General features: G+C 41.8%; 1 protein-coding gene across 2 annotated transcripts in view; it reads right to left on the reverse strand.

Moving 5' to 3' along the window:
• LOC133115348 (E3 ubiquitin-protein ligase BRE1B-like) overlaps positions 1-26,311 on the reverse strand; it is a 63,803-nt gene that overhangs the window by 29,527 nt on the left and 7,965 nt on the right. For both annotated transcript variants that reach the window (XM_061225219.1, XM_061225225.1), the window contains 7 exons: positions 20,371-20,538; positions 19,946-20,123; positions 10,726-10,926; positions 6,683-6,804; positions 2,999-3,145; positions 2,491-2,565; positions 790-909 (listed from right to left, as the gene is read on the reverse strand). In XM_061225219.1, the coding sequence (XP_061081203.1) occupies positions 790-909; positions 2,491-2,565; positions 2,999-3,145; positions 6,683-6,804; positions 10,726-10,926; positions 19,946-20,123; positions 20,371-20,538 (1,011 nt within the window). The remainder of the gene's footprint in view (positions 1-789; positions 910-2,490; positions 2,566-2,998; positions 3,146-6,682; positions 6,805-10,725; positions 10,927-19,945; positions 20,124-20,370; positions 20,539-26,311) is intronic.

Raw genomic sequence — 26,311 nt, forward strand, 5'->3', positions numbered from 1 at the left:
CAGACTCCCTTCCGGACGGCGGTACAGGTCTATTAAGACTAACCGCACCAGAACAGCTTCTATCCCAAAGCAGTAGCCCTCCTCAATACCTCCTGAACTCTGTGTTTGTTGTGTCTTGTACATATTGTATATCATATATTGTATAGACTGCATTGTGTTTATTCTCAGATTGCTTTAAATGCCATTGGGCAAACTCCAAGTGGGCTGTCATATGCCTTACTTGAGTGTGGCTTCCATCAAGCCACTCTACTTAAAAGGCCTGATTGATGCTGTGCTGCTAAGATGGACGTCCTTTCGGCAGGTACTCCCATCTCCGCAGGGGACTTCCAAAGCTCTGTTAGAGTGACTGTTGGGTTCTTGGTCACCTCGCTGACCCTTCTTGCCAGTTACTCAGTTTAGCCAGAAGGCCAACTCTAGGAAGGGACTGAGTGGTTACAAACTTCTTCCATTTCAGAATTATTGAGGCCACTGTGCTCCAGGGAACACGATTTAGAAATGGTTTCAGCCTTTACCCTGATTTATGCCTCACCACAATTTCTACATTGTCCTGAAATGCAGTGTGAATTGTGGGACCTTATATACACAGGTGTGTACCTTTTTAAACTATGTTTAATCAATTCAATTTGCCACAGGCAGACCAAAGTCCTAAACACATAAAGGATAATTAAAGCAAACAGGATGCACCTGCCCCTAATTTGGGGTGCCACAGCAAAGGGTCTGAATACACAGCATAAACAGTGACGGAATCGCTGTTTATGCTGTGCCTGGAGTAACAGAAAAACAGATTACCTTCAGCTTCTCACTTTCCCTCACAGCCTCCTGACGCTCCAGCTGCAGCTTCTCCAGTTCTGCCATACGACTATTGGCCAGCTCCTGGTTTTGCTCCAGCTCTGCATTCAAGAGCTCAAACTGAGAAGGTGTATGGTCAGACGAAGATTGGGTAAATGGTCACGATATTCACATTTGCATGGACTGATCATTTTGATAGAAATGTTTTATGGCATGTTGACCTGTTTAATTCACACCATTTACACCTTAAATAATCAGCAATGTAGAACAGGATTTGTTTACTCATTAATTCCTCTGCCACTTCTGCCTCCAGCAACAAAACAAAATTGGTATGACACAAACAGGAATTATTTATCGTGTGGCATTTTACTCTAGCATAAGATCCTACCATTGGAGATCAAATGTGCTTTGCAACTTCAAAAGCAATCATTGGGAAACTACAAGCTAAGGCTAATTTATGCCTCTGCAACAAGCCATCTGCTGTCTGAACTTTGTCCACCGATGCTTTGCATGTATACTTCAGAGACTTCCCTTTCCTTTCTACTTCTCTTCTTATTTCTTTTACTCATTGTTTATAATTGTGATTTGTCAATTTCCATTAATTTGTCAAGTCATTTAATTTGTTTCCTGTAATTTGTCTTGTCATATTTGATTGCTAACTATATGTTTCTCAGGTACCCCTTGAAAAAAAAAAAAAATCTCATTGGGCTTTTCCTGGTAAAATACAGCTTAATAATGAAAATAATAATAATAATAATAATGATAATAATCATACTATATGTTGTTACTATTGCAACCAGGTTTTGCAGAACCTCTCCATCATGCAGTGAACAAACAGGAAGGAAGATTGGCTTCTTGAATTTTATTCAGTCCAAGAACCCAAAAAACACTACAAAATCAAAAAAATCTCAAAACATAATCTTCAAAGGACACACATGGAAAAAATGGCAGGTAAAAGTTCCAGGTCAAAGAAACTAAAAATTGTAGCCCACAAAAACATGCCTTTCCACCAGGCAGTCTTCAAAACCATCCTCCTCTATGCCTGACAGCCAGGTCTTTTATTAGGGCCAATGATTATGTAATTGGCCATCGCTGTAGTGATTACAATGAATCACAGCCATACCTTAGAATACATAATATATAGAGACAGCTATGCTAATAGAAACCAATGGGGAAAAATTCTGCCACACTAGTTCCCACAGCAGTTCGGTTCATTCATGCCCAACGACGAAAACGCAGGGTAAATTCCTTGCCTCCGCAAACGAACCAATGAAAAATGCTTGGGCAGTTGCCAAATGAAGGCGCAATGTCAGAGCAGCTGTCAAAAAAAAAAATCAGCAGTCAAACATTAATGGAGCCCAATGAGAAAATAGGCTTATTGAGCGCAAATATAGGTGTCAGTAGGGGGTGGCCTCACATCAATTGACTAAACGAAAAGCTTGAAAGCTGTTCCATTGGGCCATTCTCCCTGGAGGACAGGACCCCAATTTGCTTCCTGGCATCACACCACAGTTAAATTACTTTTGCAATTAATTTTAACAGCTTGAAGATCAACTTTTCTCCTAAAGCAACTTATTCCTAACAAGGCAGAAATGAGGCTGCACAATGAGAATTTGTATACTAGAAAGTAAAATTCATGGAATACTGATTGGACCGTCATGTTTAAATTCACCAATGACTGACAGTAAATGCAGTGCTCACCTTCTGAATGTTCAATGTGATCTGTCCTCCAGGTAAACCCCCTGAACTGCCAGAGCTGTAGTACCCAGAATTCAACTGAAAGGTAAAATGAGAATAATAATCAATGAGTGATTGCACTGAACAGATGAAGTGCTCCAGAAAGCTACCTACAAATGGACAGAGACAAAGAAATATGTGAACAGAGACATGTCATAAAATCTTCCAGTGTACGCGCAGATCATGGTTAGACACAAAAAAAAAAAAAAGAGCTTCAAAGTACTGCCAGTTCCAATATCGGACTATTGCTGAGACAGTAATCACATTGACACCACATCACAGCAACATCAAAGGAATAATAAGTTCTTCAGGGGATAGACAGACACTGACATGTGCCAGTGCAAAAAGGGCCATAAGATAATAACATACCCTGGCTTCAAATGCCTGAGAAAAATTTGTGCACAAGAAGTAAAATACGTAACAGAATGGAATTTGAAGAAAAAATTATAGTGGCAGAGTAAGCAGGACACACCTGTTCCAAGGCTTCAGCAAGGTGTTTGTTGAGCTTCTGCTCCCTCTTGCGAAGTTTTTCGATGTCCCACTGCAGATCCTCCACAGTCGTTTCCATTTCAGACACTTTGGTTTCTGAGCTTGTTACCTTATCCACCAGCTCATTATACTAAGAGGCGGAAAGATGAGAACAAGAAGCAAAGGCTTATTTCACACATGAACGGAGATATGATTAGGGTTGTCATTATATATCTTAATATTGTTGATATGGCATCAAAAAATATTGCGATATTCAACTAAATTCAAAGAACGACTCAGACCAGAAGCTTAATTTAAATAAGGCAAGTTTTATTTAAAGCAACATCTTAATCCCATCGCACAAGCCCTTTAGTGGCCAAGGCGCTGGCACCATGAGACTGCTCAACTCAGACATTCAGAGCACCTGCAATGAAACTATAACAGGACACATCAAGAAAACATTTGTTCCAGTTTCATTACTAAGCAAAGCACAGAAAGTATAAACAAATATTGGGTTTAACGTCTCAACCCTCTGGGGCCTGAGGGCAAAATGAGGAAAACAGGTGACTGCCATGCTCTGACATTTGTGTCATTCTAATCAACAATATATACAGTGATTTTAAAGTGTTTCATGTCTTTGTTTTCAGCACAAACTCAGCTACAATAATATGGCAACAGTAGTTCAGAATCATATGTTGGTTGTAAATTGCTCTAGAATCACACAAATTGTTAATAGTAGTTTAACATACATGAATGCTGTAAAAACGCATACTAAAATCAATTGTAACAAAATTTTTGGATCACTGAAATTAGTTTATCAAGGTCTTGGGTATCAAAAGATTTTTTTGATTCAGGAATTTATTGAAATAACCACACAAACTACAAACAACGAAAATGCCATTCAAACATATGTGCCATTTTTCAAAACAGTTCATGTTTAACTGCAAGCACAAGGAGGCATCACTCTTACACTTGCTCTTGGAGTTGGTCTGTTTAAAGTTATTTCTGCTTTTCCCCTGAACGTAGATACAATACGCTAATATCGATTGTGGGAGGACACCCAGTTTTAGAATCCTGGCTACAACACTACACATCACATATGTAGTATTTTGAGATGCAATGGTTAGAGTGTTGGAATTTACAAACGCGCATATTGCTGAATATTGAAACGAAGCTGGATAAGTTGCAGTACACATGGAAGAAACACAGTTTGTTTGTGGTCTTATTCATCTAATTTAAAACGTTTTAAAACTATTCATATTATATGTCAATAAGTGCATTGAAAAGTCAAGATTCTAAGGTTTCTGTCAATATGTTCATTGCATCTTGCATCATATGGTAAAATCTCACAAAGTTAATCATCCAAATAGAAAGGAAAGTTGACCTGATCGTGTTGGTGTCGCCGGCAACAATGCCGACCCAGAGGGTTTAAGTCTCGTGGGTATTTTTGCATTCATTCCTTTTTTCACGGTGCAATGTTCAATGACTATGGTGAAAAAGTTAAAACTCAATTTTAATGTAAGTTTCACCTCTTTTCTTGATATACCCAAAATAAAATGGTTTCTATTCTTGATCCTTTTTGACTACAGGCATAATCCTGGTCTCTTCTGAAAGGTAACCCTTTGGAGTTTGTTTTCTAAGAGTCTCCAGAATTCCTCCAAATATTACTAAAACAAAATTGTTTTTGCAATACACCGAATACATTGGTGGTTGAAATAAAAAGATTAACACGAGACAAGAGTTCAGAATTCCAACTTTTATTCCCTTGTATTTACACCAACATGTGTAAATGCTGCTTTTGCACCTCTGGTATCAGACTACCCAATTTTAAGGTGAGCAAAAGTATTGGAACAGAGAGTATTTAAGTCAATAAAAGTAAATGACACTTAACATCGGGTAGCATATCCCTTTCTTGCAATAACTGTGTCAAGCCTGCAACCAATGTATATCACCATTCTTCTTTTGTGATGCTTTTCCAGGCATTTACTGCAGCTTATTTCAGTTGTTTGTTTTTGTCATAACTGCTACCATGAGTTACATCATCAATAAAGATTAGTGAACCCACTCCAGGAGCAACCATGCAAGCCGAAGCCATGACACTTCCTCCACCATGCATCACAGATGAGCTTTTGTGGTTTCTGTAGTTCTTTGCAAATTGTAATCTCGCCTTCCGATTCTTACTACTGCTAAGTGGTTTACATCTTGTGGTATAGCCTCTATATTGCTGCTCTCTAAGTCTTCTTCAAACAGTTGATTGAGATACCTTCACTCCTGCCCCCTGTGGAGATTGTTTTCGATGTCAATGACTCATGTTTTGGGGTTCACAGCTCTCACAATGTTTCTGTCATCAACGGCTGTTGTTTTCCTTGGTCGACCTGTTCAATGTCTGTTGCTCAATAGTCAGTAATTGTCTTAAGTGTATAGCAAAAACAAAGGAATTGACCTTGCTGTTCCAATACTTTTTGAAGGGACTGTGTATGCTCTCCTGAACACGGTAAGAGTAGGCATCTGGCAAGAGTAGGCATCTGGCAGTCAGAGGGTTGCCGGTTCATATAAAGTGCTGAATAGGTCCCATGGTATCATTTAGTTTACATGTGCCCTTTAGGAGTCCCCAAATGTATTTTGTAAAACTGCCTAGAAAATCTAATAAACCATCATCTATTAAGTAGTTGCGGGGGTGTGTGTGCTGGGGTCCTATGAGTATAGATGTATTTCTCTTCATATATTGCAACACATCCCTTTAAGGTTTTAGGGAAATTGCATCATTTAAAATCTGTCTGTAATGCTTCCATAAAACTACTCAAATTTGCATGACAACCAGGTGGGGCAGTCCACATATTGCTGAAGAGGCAGGTGGTTAGAAAGATTGCAGGTGTTAAAATTGGCAAGAATAAATACCACTTGATCAGTTTAGGGTGTGCGCGCATTATTTTTAGTGCAGTGATCTTTTTAGCCACTGTTTCATTATCTGGTCCAAGAACATAAACTAGAATCACTGGTCTGGCCAAACTCTCTGGGGAGTTAAAATGGTCTAAATTAATCAGTTCATAGTCCTGTGTACATATTTTTTTTGTGAACACAGGAGTGTTTTGCCTAGTTGTTATCCACATTTATTACTTTAAAGCAGTAAGCTTTAAAAAAAAAAAAAAGTAAAATAATAATAATACAAAATAAAATTTTCAAAATGGAATCTAAGTTAAGGTACCCTTACTAGTATCAAAGAATGATACCCAGCCCAAGACAGGAAAGATGATGGCAGAAAAAAGGTTTCCCTTCTCATTCTAAAAATATCCAACCAAAGTAATTAATTAGGCGCTGTATGCCATGGCTCTTCTCTGTCATCTCGCCATCAATTGCAGTGAAATGCAAGTGCAGGACATTGAACAAAAGCAACATTTCAGTAATTTCACTGGGCTCCATCTGTTACCATTGTCGTGACATAAGATTATAGACAAAAGATTTAAACAAAAAAAATTAAGAATAATAATTGCCATGAGGACGTGATGAGTATACAGCATCCTAACACAAAGCCACAGTAAACAAATAAAAAGTACTTGTCAGAAGTAATAGAGAAATAAAAACAAACAAGATTAAATCATTTTTAAATCAGTAAATTTGCATGCAGGTTTTGGTCAGACAAAGGATAGTTGAGACAATTATCGAAGCCAATGTATCTGAATGAACGTACCTCTAGGGACATCTTGTGGTGTCGACCCTGCAGGGAAGCAGCCAGGTCCTGCAGTCTAATGTTATCCTCCAGTAGTATGCGATTCCGAGAATGCATCTCACTTTGACTGTCGTCCTGAAACACTATGACGAGACTGGCAATTACTCACTCGCATAGAGTGCACAGATTGGTCAAGAATTTTGGTCTAAGGAGCAGGTACCAGTGGTTCCGCAAGAACAGGGGTGCACAACCCTGGTTAAGTAATCGGCCGTTCTTCTGCACCCCTGTGCTAGAATAAATCCAAACTATGGATTGGGATGAAAAGAGACTGTCAAAATCTATCTTTACTTAGATTTTATATTGTTTGCGTTGCCTTTTTGTATGCGTGTCGATTACAACAAATATAAGCCTATTCATAAAGAAAATTACTAAGTTGAATAATGACACAAGATAGCCTTTATTAAAACACAAGGAAATGCACTCATGGAGCACTTTATGAGGAACACTATACTAATTATGGGTAGGGCCTCCCTTTGCTCTCAAAACAGCCTCAATTCTTCATGGCATGGATTCCACAAGGTGTTGAAAACATTCCCTTGAAATTCTGTTCCATGTTGACATGATTGCATCATGCAATTTCTGCAGATTTGTCAGCTACACATTCATGCCGCGAACCTCATCACATCCCAAATGCGTTCTAATGGATTTAGATCCAGTGACTAGGAAGGCCACTGAAGAACAACTCATGGTCATGTTCATGAAACCAGTTTGACTTTGTGACATTATCATGCGAAGTAGCCATTATAAGATGGGGACATTGTGGCCGTGAAGAGATGCACATGGTCAGCAACAATATTTATCCAAAGCGACTTACAGTTGATTAGACTAGGCAGGAGACAATCCTCCCCTAAAGCAATGCAGGGTTAAGGGCTTTGCTCAAGGGCCCAACGGCTGTGCGGATCTTATTGTGGCAACACCGGGGATCGAACCACCGACCTGGCGGGTCCCAGTCATGTAAAATGGTAAATGGTTGCCATTTATATAGCGCCTTTATCCAAAGCACTGTACAATTGATGCTTCTCATTCACTCATTCATACACACAATCACACACCGACGGTGATTGGGAGCTGTGCAAGGCACCGACCTGCTCGTCAGGAGCATTTGGGGGTTAGGTGTCTTGCTCAGGGACACTTCGACACAGCCCGGGCGGGGGATCGAACCGGCAACCCTCCGACTGCCAGACGACTGCTCTTAACTGCCTGAGCCATGTCGCCCCTTGGAATCGTCATGTACCTTAACCACTACGCTACAGGCCACCCTATTCACTTCCACCTTTCAGTCTACGGTCAAGCCGTGACAGGGTAAAGAATAGGGAGATGGAGTGTAGAATGTAAAGTGGGAATGATCATGATCATATCCTCGCTAACTGGTATAGACCAAGGATGTGACAAATCATCAGTTTTTGTAAATGGATACCATCCCAGTTAAAATAATAATTCTTCAATTTTCTCTGCCCTATGGCTTCTGTCTGACAGACCTGATTGGCATGAAAACTGTAAATATGCTGCTGTTAAGAACTTTGCTACAGACGGGGTTATGCACTCTGTTGGGAGTGACATAATATAACACCACCGAGTCTACTTTACCATAGGTGACTGGTCATTTACATTTATACCAATACAGGTCTCTATACAATTTGATATATTTTTACGTAATGGTAAACTTTGCCAATGCATATTATATGGCACGGGACAATCATGGTGGTGAGATTAACAATAATTAAATGTTAATGATAATCCATCCATCCATCCATTATCTGAACCCGCTTATCCTGATCAGGGTCGCAGGGGGGCTGGAGCCTATCCCAGCATACATTGGGCGAAAGGCAGGAATACACCCTGGACAGGTCGCCAGTCTATCGCAGGGCACACACACCATTCACTCACACACTCATACCTACGGGCAATTTAGACTCTCCAATCAGCCTAACGTGCATGTCTTTGGACTGTGGGAGGAAACCGGAGTACCCGGAGGAAACCCACGCAGACACGGGGAGAACATGCAAACTCCGCACAGAGAGGCCCCGGCCGACGGGGATTCGAACCCAGGACCTCCTTGCTGTGAGGCGGCAGTGCTACCCACTGCACCATCCATGCCGCCATGTTAATGATAATGTTTTCCTTTATTTTAATTTTGATACCACATAGTGGTTTGGTTTGCGGTAGTTTGAATTTGCATGTTAACAAATAAACACGAATGAAGAAACGCCATACAATAAGCCATAAGTGAACAGGTACAGATTTAAAATACACACAAATTGACTGCGAAATTGAAATGAGAACTATTGTATTGTAGCATTTAATTCCCAGCGGTGTTTGCATTCTTAACCCCCGGAAATGTTACAGATTGATTGCTAGTCTAGAATCTAAACCACGTATTGCAACATTGCTTACAACATTTGCATAATGATGTATTGCTTTATTCGTTTTTATATAAACGACAGAGTGGAAAGCTACGTTCAGTTTGCAATTAGCTAGTTTGAATTCACATGTCAACGAATAAACACAGATCCTCTGTGAACTTTAAGAAACGACATCGTTACAATAAGCCATAAGTCAACCAACAGCTACAGAAATTCTTTCATACCGATAATAATTACCATACACCTCTCTTTGTTAATTGCTTATGTGCGAAATATCAATTCACAGTGAAGATCTACTGTTTTGCAAATATATCCCAAATAGAGCAACAGCCAATTAACTTTTTACCTGACGGGGGCTGGGCTTAAATGGGAGTGGGCATTTGTATGGATGGAGCACAGACCATGGCAGGGAAACGGGGTGGGCTACAGGCACTCATCAAGACAGCACGGCACTATACACCGAGAAGCTCTTGCATCAAGGCAGTTCAGTCCAGAGCTAAATTAGGTTTTGTCTGCCGTCATTACTGCTGTCAGCGTCATGAAAACAAGAGCGCTAAAAGCCAGACTATTCGCCGCACTCTGCGAGGAGATGGGTGCTGATCAGAGAGCTGTGTTGGGTGCTGATCAGTGCTACAGCACCTGCTGGTTTCAGCTCCTCTGAGGAGGACCAGTTCATTGAGATGACTTCTGACTCCAACCCGAGACTACAGTTCACATCTCAGATATTGAGAGAATTCTGGCTTGGGGCGGAGAGGGAGTTTCCACTCATTGGCCAGAGAGCTGTTGGCATTCTGCTGCCGTATGCCACATCCTATTTGAAATAGGGTTCTCTGCTGTTGCCTCAATGAAAACAAAGTACAGATCAAAGCTAAAAATTGAGGATGACTTGAGAGTGGCAATATCAAACCTGCAGCCCCGCTTTGAAAAAATGTGCAGTGCAAAACAGGCTCACAGCAGCCACTGGGGCCCGACAAAAAAAGTTTGAGAACCACTGCCCAAGGCCAAAGATTCAAAAGGTTCAAAAGTATATGTATGTATGTATGTATGTGTATATATATTATACACACACACTCTGAGCATTATTAGGTAGACCTATACGGCAGCTGGTTACTGCAAATATTTAAATCAGCCAATCATGTGGCAGCAAGTAAATGCATACACGCACGCAGACATGGTCAAGAGGTTCAGCTATTTTTCAGACCAAATGTCAGAATGGGGAAGAAATGTGATAAATAAACAGCAGGGTCGACCTACTGACAACTGTGTTAACCAGTTGCCAGCTACTGCAACAGAACTGTTTACACCATATTCCAGTTAAAGCAACAGAACGGTAGCCAAGCCGTTTATTACATTCAGCGCACTGCACCAAAAGGGACTTAGGAATATCAAACTGTACACATGCAACCGAAAATGCCACCAACATGGTTCAGCAAGGTAATGGCGTGCTTCTGAATAGCATACATTATGAACCTGCTCAGTATGATAGCAGAGAAATGCTTGCTGTACTAGTGCACCCAGTAGTTACCAACAGAAGCAGCATTCCTTTTTTTGCACAGTGTATAAGCGTAGTTACCTGTGATGAAACAAAGAAATGATGCTAAGTGCAATAAGCGTATTCAGTATATAGAATTCAGTAATTACCAGCAGTTTGAATGCGGGCACACAGGTCCTCAATTTGATGGTGCAACTGGTCAAAGACACAGCTGATATGGGCCACAGCCGCCTTGCTAAACTGCATTTTGTCCTGCAGTTTCAGACTAAGCTCCTCCTCACTGCTACTGCCCAGTGTACAGAGGAAGGACTTTGCACTGTCACGAAGTGGAGCAGGGGGAGTCACCAAGCCTGGAGAGGATAGAAAAGATGTAAGTGGGAATATTTCAGCCAACAAAATTCTTATTGTTTAACCTTTAACCCAATAATGCACGATTGCTAAATTTGATACAAAAGCAGTCAATTAATGTCAATGCACAGTAGACCTATGAACCTTATGAAGGCATATTGGTGAAAACTAAACTTAAAAATATTTTAAAATATACCCAAACATACTGTTTAAAACCACACGACTGGGTGTATTTTAAAGGTAACATTTACATTTTCAGAACATTTCACGTCAATGAAAACATGTAATGATGTTAGCTCTGCTTTAACATTGTTAGTCCATGACCTAAGGAATTATGCCATTTTTATCCATTTGAAACATCACATCACATTATTGGCATTTGGCAGACACTCCTATCCAGAGTGATGTATGACAAAGTACATACCCATAACCATGGATGTGCATGTGCTGAAAGGGGGAAGTACAATTTCAAGTGCTAAAAGTGCAAATAAGATAAGGACTAGGGCCCATTTGATTAATGGATTATATTTGTCTAAAAACTGTAATACAGGATAGGAGTAGCCTAGTTATAATGCACATATAACAATGTTGAATGTCTTTTGTGGAGACATTCTGAAGGCATTAATTCAATCTGATTTCAATAAATGCTGGCTTTGCATTACCACATCGGCCTGTTATTAACAGTAAAAAGGAACTGTGTAAACTGTTTGTGCACTTCTCATTTATTGGTATAACAAATACACCACTTGGGCTACAGTGGGGCAAAAAAGTATTTAGTCAGCCACCAATTGTGCAAGTTCTCCCACTTAAAAAGATGAGCGAGGCCTGTAATTTTCATCATAGGTACACTTCAACTATGAGAGACAGAATCCAGGAAATCACATTGTAGGATTTTAAATGAATTAATTGGTAAATTCCTCGGTAAAATAAGTATTTGGTCACCTACAAACAAGCAAGATTTCTGGCTCTCACAGACCTGTAACTTCTTCTTGAAGAGGCTCCTCTGTCCTCCACTCGTTACCTGTATTAATGGAACCTGTTTGAACTCGTTATCAGTATAAAAGACACCTGTCCACAACCTCAAACAGTCACACTCCAAACTCCACTATGGCCAAGACCAAAGAGCTGTCAAAGGACACCAGAAACAAAATTGTAGACCTGCACCAGGCTGGGAAGCCTGAATCTGCAATAGGTAAGCAGCTTGGTGTGAAGAAATCAACTGTGGGAGCAATTATTAGAAAATGGAAGACATACAAGACCACTGATAATCTCCCTCGATCTGGGGCTCCATGCAAGATCTCACCCCGTGGGGTCAAAATGATCACAAGAACGGTGAGCAAAAATCCCAGAACCACACGGGCGGACCTAGTGAATGACCTGCAGAGAGCTGGGACCAAAGTAACAAAGGCTACCATCAGTAACACACTACAAAAAGCACCCTACAAAAAGGGACTCAAATCCTGCAGTGCCAGACGTGTCCCTCTGCTTAAGCCAGTACATGTCCAGGCCCGTCTGAAGTTTGCTAGAGAGCAAATGATGATCCAGAAGAGGATTGGGAGAATGTCATATGGTCAGATGAAACCAAAATATAACTTTTTGGTAAAAACTCAACTTGGTGTGTTTCGAGGAGAAAGATTGCTGAGTTGCATCCAAAGAACACCATACCTACTGTGAAGCATGGGGGTGGAAACATCATGCTTTGGGGCTGTTTTTCTGCAAAGGGACCAGGACGACTGATCCGTGTAAAGGAAAAATGAATGGGGCCATGTATCGTGAGATTGAGTGAAAACTTCCTTCCATCAGCAAGGGCATTGAAGATGAAACGTGGCTGGGTCTTTCAGCATGACAATGATCCCAAACACACCGCCCGGGCAACGAAGGAGTGGCTTCGTAAGAAGCATTTCAAGGTCCTGGAGTGGCCTAGCCAGTCTCCAGATCTCAACCCCATAGAAAATCTTTGGAGGGAGTTGAAAGTCCGTGTTGCCCAGCGACAGCCCCAAAACATCACTGCTCTAGAGGAGATCTGCATGGAGGAATGGGCCAAAATACCAGCAACAGTGTGTGAAAACCTTGTGAAGACTTACAGAAAACGTTTGACCTCTGTCATTGCCAACAAAGGGTATATAACAAAGTATTGAGATGAACTTTTGTTATTGACCAAATACTTATTTTCCACCATAATTTGCAAATATATTCTTTAAAAATCAGACAATGTGATTTTCGGGATTTCTTTTTCTCATTTTGTCTCTCATAGTTGAGGTATACCTATGATGAAAATTACAGGCCTCTCATCTTTTTAAGTGGGAGAACTTGCACAATTGGTGGCTGACTAAATACTTTTTTGCCCCACCGAATTCCACGTGTCACAGGTAAGATATGTACTATTGTGGTGGCCCGATCTGGAGTAGAACGGCCAGTGTACCGGCGCCAGGAGCTGGGGAAATTGATTAACTGCAAATATTTCCCTGTGCCGTATTTAAATAGGGCCGCACCTTGGAGAGAGCCCGGGGGGAAGAGTCAGCACCAAGGCCAGCACCACCGGGGCAAGGCGCGTGTGGAACACAACCACACACCCAACTAATAATTTCTAATTGAACAGGCACAGCTGGCCCGAATTAGAGGAAGAGAGCAGCACCCTACAAAAAGCAGAGCTGGAGAGCAGAGCGGGGCTTACGACGGAGGCGGAGAGACGCGAAGCCAGTGCGTTCTAAGAATTCTGCCTAAAGACGAGCGAACCCCCACTCAGAAAAACGTGGAGGAAATCCGGGGAGGACCACGAGAGAGCCCCGCGCTTGCAGAAGAGACCCCGCGAACGAAACCTAAATCCCGGACTCACGTGACCATATCTCTCCCGCTATAAGCCAGCTAACCTCTCCCACTCTAATCCTAGACGGAATCACCCAAGGAGGGCGACTAGGCTTGGAAAGAGGACTACCAAGGCCGGGGAAACACAGAGATTGAGCGGCCCCGTCACAGACAAAGACGATGAATACAGAAACCCCCAACAGGAAAGAAAACAATTTGTGTTCACCCCTACTCTAACTTGTCGGCACTGAGTTACTTCACCCGTGTTGCTCTCTCTCCCTCTCTCTCTCACCCAGCGGGTTACCACACTATGTACATGCAAAGCACCATTTCCTGAAAAATCAACTACTAGTTAATGTACATAATCACTATCTGGACAGCTGTACATCTTTTGTCTCTGCAAGCCATCTGCATTTGGAGAGTTTTGCTTGGTGAGTACTGTGATCCATAAAAATGTGAGATCAATGGTTTCTTTTCATAGCTCATATGATCCACGTACTTTTAGTCAGCTCGCTGTGAGGTACTGTTAAAGGGATAGTTTGTATTTCCCAGAACCATGTCCTTTGAGTTCCTCATCATGAATTATGCAATAAATTGGGGACACGTCGATCTCAAGCAGTTTAGAGAGTAGGCTAGGCATAATTTGGTGCTTGTATCATAAAGTGCACGATTGTTAAATGTGTTAAAATGTTGTTACAAGACTCATTTTTAAATCCCTTCCTATCGTTGAAAAAGGCTCACTGACATGTTATCTCTTTACGTGTTGAATCATGCGTGTTTAGCTAAAACTTTATTTGTCTCAAACTCTAAGTTGCAGTTGTATCGTTTGTGGTACACTATCATATCTTAGTAATATAGCCACATAAGTTGCTTGCTCATAATATAAATGGTTAGCTGAAGTGAAAACTTCAAAAAGACAAAACACATAGTGTTGTGTAGCACACTAAAGTCAACATTTTATAAAGTCACCTGTTCAGCAAATATTTTCTTACAAGAGCACTACGAAAAGACAGCAGGCTCTGTTGCGTCACTCAACTTTCCAAAACAATGCATGTTGTGGTTTGAGGGTGTTTGTTGCTGCAATTCCTCTCTTGAGCCTGAATCGTAATTCCAAATAGGAATTAAGGGAACTATGCGCCGCTACAAGGCGGCGACTAAGCCATTAGAATTAGGCATACGCACTGTTTGACAAACGCAAACAGGAATGGTTTGAGTCTCCCTCACACAAGTTATTCATTTATTTCATGTTTAAATATTTATTTACTTTACCATCATGAAATGGCTGGACAACTCGAGTCAAGAACATGCATGGCATAGCTACACCTGCATTAACATATCCATTCCTGAATTATAGCTACCTCCCCAGCTGGCTAGTTTTAAAACGTCCTTTTTATTAATTATTAATTTAATTCTATTTAATTGATCTTACCATTAATAGCGTAATGAATCAATTGAAATTCCACATTCAAAGTAAGTTAATTTAATGAGGCTGATATTTACTAAGTTGTTATTTCCCCAACAGCACACAACTTCACACGTTTGAAATAATTCTGGAGCCCACTGTATATGGGCAATTCCACGGTTATGGAGGTGACATTTGAACACAAAATGACAAAAAAAGAAATGAATCCTTACATGACATTTTTAAGACCGTTCTATATTTTGATTGGAGTTGTGGGTAGCCTCTAGCAGTGGGGTCATAGAATTTCAGTGTAGCCAAATTAACATGATTGTGGCACCACCGACTCAAAAACGGAGCAATTAGGCTATGGCAAACAACATTTTGAAGAGAATGAAAAACTTCAAAAGCACCAAAACAAATCTCAAGCTAAAGGAAACACGATAGTGATCCTCTTAATGCAAGTTAAATGCAAGTGCGCTTCAACCAGAAAGGAGCATGTTGCACATGTTCCAAACAGTTAATTTTGGTAAGCCTAAGGTTTGGCCAATGTCTGTAACCAATTTTCTCTCATAATGACTTCTTGACTTTCATTGGCACAACCTCAGCAATAATAGTTTCCAAAGGTGATTGAAAGACTAGAGGAAAGACTAGGTGCTGAGAGATCTTGTATACTTCTATTAAGGAGGCAATTAAACACACCTGAGCAATTACAAAATCCTGTGAAGCCATGTGACCCAAACATTATGGTGCCCTGAAATGAGGGGACTGTGTAAACACCACTGTAATATTTACATAGTGAAACTGGAATGAAACTGTCTAAAAATACAATGTGCACTATAACCACATGTTAATTGTGTGATTCCAAATCTATAATTGTGGCAAACCAGAGGCAAGTCTGCATCCCAAACGTTATGGAGCGCACTGTATATTGAAGGATTACACTGTAAGGGGTCATTACAACAGGTGTAATGGTATTCTCAACACAGGCTGGAAATTCAACGTGGATGTTTGCCCTTAGAAGTTTTGCCCCATATTTAGGAAATGGCTATGATTTTAAAAGGGCCTACACTCATCAATTAAGCATTTAATCCAAAATAAGATAAACTGAAACAATCGTGACAGTGCTCCTTGAATTCAAAGATGGCTTGAAATTAATTTTTCAAACTTAAAACTTGTACAATATTAACAGGGGTTCACAAGTGATAAACAGGTATGCAAAAAGCAAAAAGCAAAATAAATAAATAAATAAATAAATGCAAATAAAAATATCGCAGCAATTGTATTATGACCTAACAGTGCAAATGCCTACCTATTTCTAGGTACATTTACTACCTTAGAAGAGAATAATTAATCAAATGTTTAGTACGTCTGTATATTAGAAAAGTATATTAGAAGTGAATATTAATGAAATGTTTAGTTTGTCTGCATATTTTCAATGATTACTGCTGCTTAGTTTGTCTTATCCCTGCCTTATCCTTCGCCTCTCCCTGCAACACTCTCCTCCAACCCAATGTCCTAGACCTTGTCTTTGTGAGGAACTGCTCATGCTCCGATTTCACGGTTACCCCTCTGCATACATCTGATCACCACTTCATCTCATTCTCCCTCCCTCTTCCTCCCCATCTTCCTCCCCCTCCTCCCACCCACACTTCCTCAGCCCGCCGTAACCTCCACTCCCTCTCACCCTCTTCCTTTGCCAGCACCGTCACCGCCTCACTCCCCCCTCTCGAATCCTTCTTCAAACTCCCCACTAACTCTGCATCTGCCACTCTCCTTTCATCTCTCTCCTCTGCCTTTGACTCTCTCTGTCCGCCTGTCTCAAAGCCACCTCGCACATCCCCTCCCAGTCCTTGGATATCCGACACCCTCCGTACCTCCAGGGCCAGCCTCCGCGCAGCGGAGAGGAAGTGAGGGAAATCCAGAGACGCTTCAGACCTCACGACTTACCAGTCTCTCCTGGCGGCATTCTCTTCCGCTGTCACTGCCGCCAAAGCAAAATACTATCAAACACAAATTCAGAACTCCGCTTCTAACCCCCGGAAACTTTTCTCTATTTTCTCCTCTCTCCTCAACGCACCGCCTCCTCCTCCTCAGTCCTCCTTCGCTGCTGATGACTTTGCTGATTTCTTCGATGAGAAGGTCACAGTCATCCGCAGATCCTTTACAACCACCGTCCCCTCACTGTGCCCTTCCCCCACCCTAGGCCCATCCCTTCCTTTTCCACTTTCTCCCCCCTTACAGACTCTGATGTTTCTCAACTCCTGCTCTGCCGCCGCCCTACAACCTTGACCCTATCCCCTCTTCTCTTCTCCAAACTATCACACCTGACATTCTCCCATTTGTCACCTCCCTTGTCAACTCCTCCCTGTCTTCCGGCTGTTTTCCGGCATCCTCCAAGAGGGCCCACATCACTCCGCTGCTAAAAAAGCCTACTCTGGATCCCTCCCTCATCCAGAACTACCGCCCGGTATCTCTTCTTCCTTTCCTTTCTAAAACTATAGAACGAGCCGCTTCTACTCAACTTTCTTCTTTCTTTTCTAACAACAACCTGCTAGACCCCCATCAGTCTGGCTTCGGATCGGGCCACACGACAGAGACTGCGCTCCTCTCCGTCAGTGAATCACTCCATGCCGCACGAGCAGCCTCCCTCTCCTCTGTCCTCATTCTTCTAGATCTCTCTGCTGCCTTCGACACTGTGGATCACTCCATCCTCCTGTCTGCCCTGTCAGCAACGGGCATCTGTGGCACAGCCCTGGACTGGATTGAGTCCTACCTCTCTGGTCGCTCCTTCCAGGTTGCCTGGGCTGGTTCGGTATCGACACCTCGGCCCCTCGCCACAGGAGTTCCCCAGGGCTCAGTCCTAGGCCCGCTTCTTTTTTCTCTTTACACTCGCTCCCTTGGCCCTGTGATCAATGCACATGGGCTATCCTACCACTGCTACGCGGACGATACCCAACTCTTCGTCTCGTTCCGGTGACCCGGTCATGCAGGTTCTTCCTATACAACATACGGAGAATCCGCCCCTTTCTCACCCCCTACTCGACCCAGCTCCTGGTCCAAGCGATGGTTCTGTCCCGCCTGGACTACTGCAATTCCCTCTTGGCTGGCCTCCCAGTGTCCGCCATCAGACCCCACCAACTCATCCAGAATGCAGCAGCTCGTCTGGTCTTCAACCTTCCCAAATACTCACACGTCACCCCCCTGCTTACTTCCCTCCACTGGCTGCCTGTCATGGCTCGCATCAAATTCAAAACATTGGTGCTAGCCTTCCAAGCAGTTAAAGGGTCTTCCCCAGCTTATCTACAAAAAATCATCAGACCCTACACCCCTGCCAGACCTCTTCGTTCAGCCTCCACAGGCCGCTTGGCACCTCCCCCTCTCCGAACCTCCACCTCACACTCACGACTACTGTCTGTTCTGGCTCCACGGTGGTGGAACAAACTCCCCGTTGAGGTCAGAACTGTAGAATCTCTCCCCACCTTCAAGCGCAAGCTGAAGACACACCTCTTCAAGCAGCACCTCTCCCCGTCCCTCCCTACCTCCCTGTGAACCTTAATTGTTGTCTCTGTGATGTGCTTTGTGTATCGGTATTTTTAGTTGGCTAGGTAAGCAGTGTATGGATAGTTCACTTTGGTCACTTTTGCTCTGTTTGTTTGTTTATTTGTTCTCAAAAAAAATAAATAATAAAAAAATAAAGGCCCTCGTCCTTATCTTTGTTGTACAGGTAGCAGTTGAAATTGTACTTCCCTCTAGGGTCTTTCAGCGAACTTATCCCTGGTTATGGGTATGCACTTTGTTGTACGTCGCTCTGTATAAGAGCGTCTGCCAAATGCCAATAATGTAATGTAATGTAATGAAAGATACAGAGTGACGTGTATGGATGACGTGTTAGGGGGAGGGCATCCAGAACTTTATGAAGTCTGGTAGTTTGCCAAGAGCAGGTGCGGGGTGAAGTGAGGACACGTAGAACTTTGTACAGAGTTGGCAGAGCATAAGGACTGTTGGCACTTTGCCACAATGACGTTGTAGGAGGAGCGTTGGGAGGAGTTACAATAAGAACAGTGTGGGTGATTTGCCAGAATGAGGTTTGAGGAGGAGTTGTAGGTGGAGTAACCGTGTATAAAATCGGTGTAAAAATGACAGTCGGGGTTCAGTTCTGGAGAGCTGATCCGGCTTTATACACGTGTGCTAATAAAGTCTGATTTTCCTGAAGATCTTTCTGCCGTAGTGTCGTCTTTTCCCTCGCGAAGATGTTTTTCGACAAATTGAAGATTTGGACTCTGTCGTTTCCTAGACACGACACTATGTGTATGGTCTCATTCTTTTATGAACTTAAGCAGATTCTACTTAACTTAATTTAGCGTGTCTAAGGCTAAACTTGAAATGCAGTCTCATTCACAACCAAATTCGACCAAAAAATGCATGGAACATTTCATTGTTGAGGTTTTTTTGAGGTGATTTCTCCAATAGACTTGGGTGGCTTGAAAAAACACTTTGGCTGCCCACTTAAGATATTTCAATATCTTCACTTACGAGTAGATGCAACTAGGCAGTCCAGAAAAATTATGGATATTAGCAATTGGAACTTGGAACAGAGCATCAGAATCTATCGTGGAAACATTGATTTGGGCATGCATTTCCAGTCTAAACGCTAATCACGTTAACACAATGCACTGATTTCACATGCAAAGATTCCCCAAAAGCCAACATTCAGGTTATCATGGTGCTTTTATGCAATATTACTGTTGTCCAATCAGGAAACACTATCACTATAAAATGACCAATCATTAGGGAGAGAATAGAGTGTGACAAACCAGTAGTGCCATCCTGCTGAAAGTCATCCCCTGCTCTCTCTCTAGAGACCTTCCCTTCCTCTGGTGGCTCAAGGTGGAATTGCCCACTCTCATTTCCCTCAGAGCCTGGCGTAGGGTCAGCAGGCTGAGTTTCCTCTGGGACAAACCGGTGAAGTTGGAACTGAACATTGTCATCCAACTGCAAGAAAGGGAGAAAGTATACAGTAATGAAACATGTATCTATTTAGTAATATGAGCAGTATAGTGTCAAGCCTACAACAAACATGGACCACTTCTTTTTAACTATTGGACTTATTTAGATCACTGTAATATTAAACAAAATGCATTACACTTGCCAAGGTGTACTTCTGGGTAAAAGAATATATATGTGCGCCAATATTGAGCAACCAAATTGACTAATGCCCAAACAGTCCTGTGTGTGTCACCTGACTCCAGTAGCGGTTGACAATAAGAAGCGTTGTATCATCAGTGGCCTGTCGCTTTTCCAACTTCTCAATCCTCTCACGGAGCTCATCTTCCATGGCCTGCCTCTGCTCAAGACGCTCACACAGTTTTTTATTCTTGAACTGCAGAACTTTCATGTCCATCTCCTCCTGTGGACACAACAGCAGAATGTGAATTCAGTGCAGTACTCAAGCCGCATCATACCCGTATGGGGGGGACAGTCAGGAGCAATGGAAAACGGACAAGATGTAGGCTACATTGGACAGATACAGTGCAGCCTGTAAGTACTGAGACATTGATACAGTTTCTGTTCTTTTGAGACTGAACTGCAGCACATTGGATTTCTGGGGTAGCCTGTAGTGTAGTGGTTAACATACATGACTGGGACCTGCAAGGTTGCTGGTTCAATCTCCGGTGTAGCGACAATAAGATCATCACAGCTGTTGGGCCCTTAATCCCACATTGCCCTTAACCCCACATTTTTCCAGGGGGATAGTCTAATTATAAATGAGTAAAGTCAGCGAAATCCAGCCAAATAACATGTAATGTAATGGATTTAAAATTAAACAATGAATGATGCTAAAGACACAAAAGGTAAGATTTCTGGGTTAAAACATTGTTTCAAAATGATTGTGAATACCTTCCTATCATTGAAAAAGACTCACTGATTTCTAGTCTTGATTCTAAGCTTTAGGTTACCTTTGTAGTCTGCTATTGGCACTAGTCAACATGAAGACCAGAGCTGTGGCAATGACATGCAAGCCATCAGTGGCTGCCATGCGAGGCACCAACCAGCTCGTCAGGAGCATTTAGGGGTTAGGTGTCTTGCTCAGGGACCCAGGGCAGGATCGAACCGGCAAACCTCCGACTGCTAGACGACTGCTCTCAGCTCCTGAGCCAATGCCGCACATTGGATTCAAATTTCTTATCATCTTAGTTTACCGTAAATCCTCAAATTGTGTCTTTTATTTACTTAGGCTGCACAAAGCACAGGCCTTTATTTGGGGCAGGCTTGTATTCGAGGCAGGCCTTGATTTATTATTAGGCTTCCGTTGTAGAATTTTATTCTTAGAAATAAAGTAAAAGGCTGCACTTAAAGTGGGCCAACACTGTTAAACACTTCCTGTAACCGTTCAGAAATCAATTAGTGTAGGCTAATCAGGAAACACCGTTTGGTAAGTCATAGTGTCAGTCTTAACAGACTTAGTTTATTGCAAATATTCTCAACACAATAAATCACATACAAGTCCAGAATCCATAAAATAACAACTTGCCAGACACGCCTTCATGAACAATAACAAATTAGCATAGATAACAGCAAGTTAAGGATCTTTTTTTCCTAAAGTGCGTTTTATTGTGAGACATGCGTTTCATTTGGAGCAGGTGTAGGCTATCAAAAGATTTTCACTTTGGTTTGGGATTTAATTTACTTTTGGACTGTTTGATTCTATTGCTAAATGTTGGGACTGATGGGCACTGGGGGGTATTTGATGGTTCACTGTTAAGTTTTATGTAGTTGAAAGAGAGAGGGGATTTCCACCCGTCTGTTTATTGCAAGCCAAGGAAGCCGCTTTCATTCATTCATTGAACGTGCGCTGTGCTGTAAATACATGGAAACCTTATTGCGTTGCCTGATTTACTTTTTATTAAATTCGTAGGCTGGAATGCCTTGCGCCAACAATTGTGTTTAAATGTATACTGCTTCAGCCTTTGGCAAGCTACTTAGAAGCAGGCAGCAAGCGACTGGTAGCTTGAGAGCAACGTGTTGGAGACCCATGGTGTAGACTTTTCATTGGCAATAGTATTAAACCAACCAACAATATAGAATATTAAGAAGAGCTCTTTTATTTAATTCAGTTAAATCGAAACAATGTCTTCTAGTGCTCATGGACTGATAGCCCTACTTGTAGGCAATATTACCCCGGCTTGTATCAGTTCAGTTCAGTTCAGTTTATTCTTTGTCCCAAATGGGCAATTTGTTTGCAGCAGGACCACACACATACCACACAACAATAGGCATAACACAATACAGACAGATTCTGCACAAGAAGCATAATAAATAGTTCAGTTGTGATAAATATTGGCAGTGCATTAAAAACTGAGTCATTTAAAATCAAGATACAGTTTCAATAAATATAAGGCAGATATAAAAAGAGGTAGTGGATTGGGGTATGGGGTCACTAAGTGGACAAGGCTATCTTCTTCTGTTGTGTGCATTCAGTGCTTGAATAGAAAGAGGGATAAAGGAATTTTTGTACCTCTGTTTTAAAGCAATGGGAGTTTTAAATCGTAAGCCAGATGGCAACAACATGTATTCTGTAAACAGAGGATGACTTGTATCTTGATAGATATTCATGGCTTTGTTAAACAGCTGCTTGCTGAAATACTCAGTAAGACTATTGAACCTTTGTATTTGGGGGCCGGCCTTTATTTGTCCAAATCGGCCACACCCCCGGGTATTATCCGAGGCCCAGCTTCAAATAGAATCCCGGACACAATTTGAGGATTTACTGTAACCCACCCGAGAAGCTGCACTCCGATGCTGCTTTTGGGGATGAATAAAGTCCTTTCTTTGTCTGAGAAAGGAAACAAGTGATGGCAAGAGCAAAGTGTAGAAGCTCAAAGGCCAAGAATCAAAGCACCCCCTCATCTGTGAAACTTGGTGTATGTTTGGGCATGTATGGCAGATTTCATTTATTGATAATGTAACTGCTGATAGCAGTTAGTTGAATCAAATGCCACCAAATTCATTGGAAGGTGCTTCATGCCACAGGTAATGATCCCAAACATACACCAGTTCTCTCCTCCTTCATGATGATTACATTTCTCAGCTTCCTTCCTTGCAGCAATCTGGTCCTCATGTCAACAAACACAAATAACTGACTCCAAAGGCAATTAAAAGCCTAGAATCAAGACTAGATACTGAAAGCATACTTATACCTACACATAGGAAGCGATTGAATACACCCAACTAATTAGAAACAACTGAGAAGCCAACTGTCAAAACCATTGTAAATACCTTCCTATCATTGAAAGACTCACTGATATATATTTCTAGTCTTGATTCCAAGCTTTAGGTTACCTTTGTAGTCTGCTATTGGCACTAGTCAACATGAAGACCAGAGCTGTGGCTGTGATGTGCAAGCCATTATGAGGCAGAGAAAGTCCAATTACTTTTGGGTATGTATGTATGTATGAAAAGGTAAGCAATTCCAGGACAAATTACCCGATATAGATGTAAATACCCTCAAATTAAACGCAGCCGTCTGCACTTTAACCCCATACTTCAGAAAGTATTCAGTCTGGTGAACACCATGCACCGCTCATCACCTGGCTAATACCATCCCTATGGTGAAGCATGGTGGTGGCAGCATCATGCTATAGAGGTGCTTCTCCGCAGCAGGGACAGAGAGACTCATCAGAATTGAGGGAATGATGAATGCAGCCAAATACAGAGAGGTCTTCAAAGAAAACCTGCTCCAGAGTGCCAAAGATATCTCAATCTGAAAGGGAGATGCTTCACTCCCCTTTAGGTTTTGAGGAACTACTCAAAGCTCTTCAATCCTTACAAAAAGGAAAATCTCCTGGGTTAGATGGTCTCCTGCCAGAACTATACTATCCACAGGTGATTTTCACAGAGACCAAAAGATGACCCTTATTTCTCTTCTATTAAAAAAGGGTAACGATTTGTTGGAATGTTCAAGCTATAGGCCAATTTCACTAATTTCTTGTGACCAAAAGTTGTACGACTGGAGGCCGTTACTAATTCTCTGATCAATGAGAACCAGACAGGGTTTATGAAGGGACACCTTGCATCGGACAACTTGCATAGACTCCTCCATATCCTCAACTTAGCTTTCTCAGTTCTTGTGCAGTATTTTCACTTGACACTGAGAAGGCTTTTGACCGGCTTGAATGGGGCTATATGTGGGCCACTTCGGAACGCTTTGGCTTTGGGGGTCATTTCCTTGCTGCATCAACCGCATCAGTTGACAATCAGACAGAATAAATCCATCTCCCCCATTGCACTTTATGGCCATAAACATTACATTTCATTATATGCTGATAACATTTTGTTATTCTTAGATAACGTTGAAACTTCTGTCCCTCATGTGTTACAAGTATTTAAAGGGCAACATGGCTCAGGCAGTAAGAGCAGTCGTCTGGCAGTCGGAGGGTTGCCGGTTCGATCCCCCGCCCAGGCTGTGTCGAAGTGTCCCTGAGCAAGACACCTAACCCCCAAATGCTCCTGACGAGCTGGTTGGTGCCTGGCAGTCAATCGGCGTCGGCATGTGAGTGTGTGTATGAATGGGTGAATGAGAAGCATCAATTGTACAGCGCTTTGGATAAAGGCGCTATATAAATGCCAACCATTTACCATTTAAAGATTTTGGGGAAATGTCAGGTTACAAGATCAATTGGATGAAGTTCTCAATTCTAATGCCCATTAGCCCATCAGCAAGAACCTCTCGTCTTCCCACACATATCCCAGTGAAAAATCTCTTCACCTACCTTGGCATCACTAAAGAATTATCAGAGATAACTTTGATGTTACATTGAATAAGATTAAAGCAGATGTCCAACGATGGGATAACCTTAAAGTGTCTCTTCAAGGTAGAGCTATAATAATTAAGATGAATGTTTTGCCAAGAATCAACTTCCTGTTTGCAATACTACCATTGCCCCCACCACCTAATTATTTCAATAACGTTCATTCAATGATCTCAAAATTTCTATGGGAAGGCAAACGCCCGAGAATTCGTCTAGCAACCTTACAGCAGCCCAAATTATCGGGCAGGTTGGCGTTCCCAAATTTCAAAATGTATCATCTAGTCTTCCAGATTTACTTACTTTTCACAGGCACAGAACGCAAAAATCTCACACAGAGATTTGGCTGTATTATAATCAATGCCCTTAAGGTGTGGAAAGATGCTGAGAGAATCATGGGAGGTTCCTTTCCATTTTGCCTCCACACCCCTAATTTACACAATAATTTAAACCTAACGTCTGGTAACAAACCATTAACGCAGGTAACATAGAGCTCTCATGGTGTAAACACTTTGGGAGACATATGTGGTGATGATGGCGATTTACATTCCAACACCTTCAAACTAAGTTTGCTCTTCCAGTACCCTCACTTTTTTTTTAATCTACAACTGCGCTCTGCTCTGAAGGCATACGGAGTGCCATGGAGCTTTCAACTTCCGCAGTGTTGAATAACACCTGATGTATGCATGAGTACATTTTGGATATGCTCTTTAAAAAGGATTAGTCTAAACAAAGCTAAACCGGCAACAGTTGATGTCTGGATGCTGTTTTCCTCTGAGATATCTAAATTTATTTTGACTGCAAAGTAATATATTGATTAATGCTCTCCAATCTAATCTATTTGAGATATAACTTGTCTGCATCTCAATGACTTCTCTGTACCCCCCCCCCCCCTTATTGTTTTCTGCCCCCTTCTGTATTATTTTTATTTTCAAGAAAATAAATAAAACATTTTGATCACAAAAAAACAAAAACAAACACTGTTTATCCCTCCCCCTAATAATAATAATACTCACTAGGAGAGGGTTAATTTACCTAAAACGGGATGTGTTGTAAGCAATATATAAAGAAAGATATCCTAGATCATTAATATGCATGGGCCAGGGGAAGAGGGGATGTCCCGCCCCGACTTCACCTTGATAAAATCGGGTCTTTTTTAGTTCACTTTTGAGTTGGAAGTCCAGTACCTCGGTTCATCCCAGGTCATATTGGAGTATTTGTCCGTTTCCGGATTTTTGGCTTCCTTGGGACTCATTTTGAGAGAAAATAAGCCGTGGTTCAGTATTTCCTTTCATTTCTCTTGTGACGGTCACTTGTCTATGTCTGTAAACTTCATTGTTTTAACCCATTATGGACTAAGGTGCCCTATACATA

Source organism: Conger conger, chromosome 2 (genome assembly GCF_963514075.1).
Source record: "Conger conger chromosome 2, fConCon1.1, whole genome shotgun sequence".
Taxonomy (NCBI): Eukaryota; Metazoa; Chordata; class Actinopteri; order Anguilliformes; family Congridae; genus Conger; species Conger conger.